General features: G+C 51.4%; 1 protein-coding gene across 3 annotated transcripts in view; it reads right to left on the bottom strand.

The window, feature by feature from the left end:
* The window catches only part of adarb1b (adenosine deaminase RNA specific B1b), a gene marked incomplete at both ends in the record, with an annotated part of 44,816 nt that extends 39,188 nt beyond the window's left edge, over nucleotides 1-5,628 (bottom strand). For 2 of the 3 annotated variants that reach the window (XM_080019106.1, XM_080019107.1), the window contains one exon: nucleotides 5,529-5,628. In XM_080019106.1, the coding sequence (XP_079875232.1) occupies nucleotides 5,529-5,628 (100 nt within the window). Of the gene's footprint in view, nucleotides 1-5,495 lie in introns of all 3 variants that reach the window. The other variant, XM_080019105.1, reaches the window with a different exon arrangement.
* Between the last annotated feature and the right edge of the window lie 372 nt (nucleotides 5,629-6,000).

A 6,000-nucleotide genomic window follows, 5' to 3' on the forward strand; every position in this document is an offset into this window, starting at 1 on the left:
GACGGTGAAGTGTGAGCCAAGGCAGAGTAACAGACGTGTGGAGACGGGTGGAGACGTGGGGCCGGTGCGGACGCTGTGGCGGTAAAGTGTGACTGACGTGATGTGATGTTTCCCAAAAAAAATAATATCTCACCAAATACCAAAATACATGTGGTGCACGTGCGGAGGATATCAGGGGGTAGCCCACCAATATCTAATGTGATCTTCTGTGATGTTTTAACTTATTTTGTGGCAAGACTTCCTACAGCACAAGAGGTTCCCCTCAGTCTTTGCTTTTCTCATTGTCATGCATCTTGGATACTCGCTGTTAGACAGCTCGGCCCAATTATTACGCAATTGTCTGATTTGAGCTGATTGCATTTTGCAAAATCGCTGAGGTTCCACGATCATACCGGTCCATCCAAATTTCAAAGTCATGAAAAAAATAAATGAAAAAAAGGGTGAATTAGGTGCGTTTCCATCAGTTGGGTTGAGGTAAGTTACTGTTAACCCAAATTTTCATGTTCCAATGTGCAATGTCAATAAATGTCTCTACTTCATGAGGCGCATGTGTTATTACACTGTTGTAGGGTTAAAGTTTCATACTGAACAAAAGGCAATTACAATTTTAATCATCTGAAATGTCATGGCCGTGGCAGCCCTGGTTAGACTCTCTCGCTCTCTCTCTCTCTCTCTCTCTCTCTCTCTCTCTCTCTCTCTCCCTTAAATTAATTGATGTCCATTCTGGCAATTTAATATGAACCTATTCATTATTTAACCCGAACATTAGTTGCATTGCGAAAGGGAAATGATATCAAAGCCACCAAACCATGCATTTGAATTTGACGGTGGCAGCGAGGCCCCCCCCTTCCCTGCGGGGTCACAGCGGGGGGCCCTGCCGCAGGCCCGCCCGCCCGCCGCCCCCGGTCGGCGTGTGGCGACCATTAGCAGCGAGGCTGATCAAGGCTAATTACGCCCAGACAGGCCGACACCATTCATTTCTTGTTGTGACGGAGTGCCGACGCGTCTGCTGGCTTTTCCGAGCGCGCGCGCAGGCGGGGCCAGTGAACAGGCTGTTGCTCTTAATGAACGGGCCTTTCTGTTGTAAGGTAATGAATGTGACAGCGCCTCCCGTTTGATTTGAATTGCTATTGAAAATTGTTCTGTCTGTCAGGGAGGGCTTTTCACCGCCCTCTTCCTCCCTCTGTTCCTTGGCTTGTTTGAGCCCCGGCGGCGGTGTCAATTATCCAGAGTCTGAGGACGGAAAAGGAAACTTTACAAATAGTAATTGATTGGGATAATTCTTTTCAAGTAAAACACTGGTTTTTACTGTTTTCATGATGGATTTTGACAGTTTGACAAAAGCCTTCACCTGCCACTTCCACAAGGGAACGAGGGAATCAAATAATCAATTATACGACTCATTAAAGGTAGAACGAAAAAACTCTGGGGGGAAAAAAAGGCGAGGGAGTGGAAGGGGTCGTAAAGGAAGGACCGGAAGGAAGCAGCCAACGACGGTTGGAAGGAAGGTATGTCAGGGAGGGAGGAAGGAAGGTAGGAAGGAAGCAGCGAAGAAAGGTAGGAATGAAGGTATGTCGGGGAGGGAGGAAGGAAGGTAGGAAGGAAGCAGCGAACAAACAAAGATAGGTAGGAAGGAGGGAAGGAACATAGGAAGGAAGGAAGGAACTTAGGAAGGAAGGCAGGAAGGAACAAAGGTAGGAATGAATGTATGTCGGGGAGGGAGGGAGGAAGGAAGGTGGGAAGAAAGGAAGTAACAAAGAAACAAGGATAGGAAGTAGGGAAGGAACATAAGAAGGAAGGAAGGAACGTAGGAACGAATAAAGGTAGGAATAAAGGTATGTCGGGAGGAAGAAAGGAACAAACAAATAAAGACAGGTAGGAAGGAGGGAAGGAACATAGGAAGGATGGTAGGTACGATGGAACGAAGGAAGGAAGGAACAAAGAATTGTAGGTAGGAGGGTAGGAAGAAAGGAACGACCAAAGGTTAGAATGAAGGTTTGTAGGGAAAGAACGTAAGGAGGGAGGTAGGAAGGAAGGAAGGAAGGAACAAATGAACAAAGATAGGTGGCAAGGAAGGAAGGCAGGAAAGTAGGAAGGAAGGTGCGTGGCAAGGGAGGAAGGCAGGCGGGAGGGGTAGGAAGGCACGTAGGAAGCCCTGTGGAAAGGGACAAAGGAAGGTAGGTGGGAAGAACGGGAGACGGAAGGGAGGAATGGACGTGGGTGGGATCGTCTGAAGAATGAAGGGAGAAAGGTAAGGACGAAGGAGAAAGGAGACACCGGCGTCTCTTCCTTGCTGATGGATTGTGCCTGCCCCCCCCCCCCCCCCCTCCCAGACTAGTTACAGAAGCTCATTTTCGACTTTTCGCTGGCGCAGCAGAAAGAGCCCTGTTCCCGTTTTCCATATTTCATACACGGCCCATTGGAAAAGCATCGTGTACTGGATGAGCGTCCTGGCTTGGTGCATTTATGGGAGAGGCATCGTCGAGCTCGTCCGGTGGAGGACAAGCCTCGTTCCGCCTTTTGAAAGTCACTGTGCTCGGCGTGGAAACCCGGCGTGAGAACCCACCCCGCACGTTAAGAAGAGAGACGCCGTTTAAGCACACCCGGCGTGACGCCAGTTGATCAATAACAAAACAGAGGCACTTCTTTGGTCTGGCAATTTGCAGCATTTGCCCATTCTGCAAATCCTCCCTGTTCATTTTAGCACCAGTACACTGGTGGCGCGGCAACAAAACATGACTAATGAAGTGTCACAGGTTCACGTTTCAACTTATTCTTGGTGGAAACTCCGGGTTCAGAAAGCACAATGCCACTGCGGGATTGTGAGTCAACCACGTGGATCTCAAGCCATGAAGCCAGAGGTCCGACCAAGGAGTGAAATCTGCTGGATCAGCGCACGGCCGGGGGGAGGACCTCCGACACAGTGCCGGTGCCTCATAAGCATCTGAGTGCAACCTGCATCATAGCTCTGGGTTTCAAAGCAAAAATGTCATTTTTTATTTTATTTTATTTAAAAATAAATTAAAAAATAAATAAATAATTAATAATAAAAAATAAAAGGCTGTGACCACACCCTCACTGCTAGCGTTAGCCCCCTGCGGCTAAGGTGGCTGAAAATCCCAGGCACGAGAAACTTCTAAGCAACTTATCTGGGCGGGGGGGTTCCGGGTGGAGGCAGCTGGGGCGTTAAATCTGGCTGAGAAGAGTCAGCAGAGCAACATCACCCCAGAGTCACGCTTAGTCATCGCGCCCCCCGAGCACCGCTTCCCGCCGGCGATAAGGGAGGGAGGGAAAAGGCGGGAAAGGGACCCGCGCAATGCTGATCGACAAAGTCAAGTCTTAAAGTTCGCTTGGGCCGGGGTACGAATCAGGGCGTAGGAACGCACCATCAGCAGCGGCGGATTTACTCGGATGAATGGGCTCGGTTCGGCGACCGGCGGCGGCGGCTGCGGCTGCGGGGTATCAAAGCAAGTGGCTGACACGCGGCTAATTCTGCGAGGGAGATGAGGCCACCTCGGTAATTACTACCTTCGCTGTTAAGGCTAATCCCCCGAGCCGCCCGGCAAACCCTCACACGGGGGGAAGCTCAGTGTCTCCGCCGAGCCCTCGTCAGTCTACTTCAATTACACAAACACAAGAGGCTGTCTCTCGCCGCGGGGAGGGGGGGAGGGAGGGAGGGAGGGAAGGAGGGAATTTATGGGAACATTTCTTGCGAGCGGCAGTGATAAGGAGCGCTGCCAATCAATACCAATAAACCGATAAGAAGGAGATGAACGGGCGCAATGACTAAATCTAAATACCTGGGATGTCAACGCTGACTCGAATATTCAAATACGCAGCGAATGTTTGGGTATTGTACAGTCACATTAAGGGGCCGGGGGATTTCAATCGGGAAAAAACGCGGCTTTATAGACGATACGTTTTATTGTCTAAAAATATTGAAATAAGGCGAGCTTAAAATGTGTCCCTTAAGCTACTTAATTCCGTTCCGTGTACCCAACAGCCTTAATGTGGCGCCTGACAGATGTGCGGTGTCACGCATGCTAACTACATTTCGGCAAGCCTCGCATCGCAGCGCGCAAAAGGATAAATCAGTCATTTTAAAAAAAAAGGGACGACTCCTTCCCCCCTTCGGATCCCGTGAGAGGAAGGGGGGGGAGAAGGGTCGCGGGGAGTCAACCCGACGGTTAGGAAGCCCAAGCGTTTCGGTAAGGTACCAACGACGGCGCCTGGATTTAAAAGTTGTATTTTCACAGTTCAAAACCTGGCTTTACCGTTCACTGCCGGGGAAAATCAAGTTTGCCCTCCCGGCGCAGACTTCAAAACCAGACGTGCGCTGATCAATAAGTGCTCACGCTGAGACTCCACGGCATCAACCAAAGAGGACTGTGGATTCTGGCCCCCTCGGGGGGGGGGGGGGGGGGGGGGGTAGATCTGAAGGTTGCCGGTTTGGTTCCCAGGCTGCTCCCGTGGTGTCAATGAGCAAGACACGCGGCCCTTAATTGCCCCTCCAGGCTGCGTCCATCGGTGGATGAATAGTGGCGAGTCTCTTTGGACAGCAGCGTCTGCCGAATGGTAATAATTTGTAACCGCCCAAAAACACCTGAACAAACAGCTTGTCGGAGCCTCCCTCGGCGTGTGGACGTCGACACCACCAAACGCAACATTCCTTTCCATTTCCAACCTGCGTGCTCAGGCGGACGTTTGTGAGTATTTTTTTAATAACTCGGCTTTGGTGATGAGCAGAAGAACAAAATGCACAAGATAAATGAGTTTTTCACTTGAGAAAAGCTAGAATGAAGCAGAAAACAACAAACAAACAAAACAATAAATAAAAATAAAAAACAAAAAAAACACAAAGAAAGAGATGGAGTCTCTCAAGAAGGTCCCCCCCGGCAAATAAAGACCTGGCATCAAATGCAGCCTGGACCCGAGGTCGAGGTCCTGCAACACCACCCAAACAGCTCGAGTTTAGAGGAGTGTTTTGCCAAAATACCTGGAGAGTCTCAGTGAACCCTCCTTTTTACACTATCACCCGCGGCAACTCCCCAACTACACCTCCTACACCTCCAAGAGCTCCAACAGCGCCTACACCTCCAAGAGCTCCTGCACCTCCTACACCTCCAAGACCTCCCACACCTTCTACAGCTCCTACACCTCCAAGAGCTCCTACACCTTCTACAGCTCCTACACCCCCAAGAGCTCCTACAGCGTCTACACCTCCTACAGCTCCTACACCTACACCTTCCACAGCTCCTACACCTCCAAGAGCTCCTACACATTCTACAGCTCCTACACCTCCAAGAGCTCCTACAGCGTCTACACCTCCTACAGCTCCTACACCTCCTACAGTTCACTACACCTCCAAGAGCTCCTAAAGCTCCAACACCCCCTACAGTGCCTACACCTTCTACAGCTCCTACACCTCCAAGAGCTCCTACACCTCCTGCACCTCCTACAGCTCCTGCACCTCCTACAGCTCCACAGGTCTCCACGGTGAGTTGTGGCCGGCGGTTGCCCGGGGTTACCTTTGCGCTCGGAGCGTTTCTTGCGCCTCCTCTTGAACCTGCGGCGGATCAGGCAGTAGTAGGAGCCCAGGCTCGGGGCGCCGTCCGTCAGGAGCGCCATGGCACGCTCAGCACTTCCTCTTCCCCTCCAACCCCACCCCTCCCCGACTCGAGGAAAGCAGCGGCGGAGACACCAAGCTGACCTACGGCCCGGTGTAATCCTCCATCCTTCAACCAATTAACCAATTAACCGATCAATTGAGAACCCAGCGAACTGGTGGAGAACCTGTGTGGCCGCGCAGCTCGGCAACCTCCAACTAACTCCACACACCTGCAGCGCTCCTCTGGTTCTCAGCTCACTCCGTCCCCACAGCTCACTCTCTCCTCGTCCCCTCCCTCTCCTTCCCTCCGTCTCCCTCTCCCTCTCTCTCTCTCTCCCTCTCCTTCTCTCTCTCTCTCCTTCTCTCTCCCTCCCCCTCCCTCCCTCCTCCTC

The sequence above is a fragment of the Zeus faber genome (genome assembly GCF_960531495.2).
Source record: "Zeus faber genome assembly, chromosome: 18".
Lineage (NCBI taxonomy): Eukaryota > Metazoa > Chordata > Actinopteri > Zeiformes > Zeidae > Zeus > Zeus faber.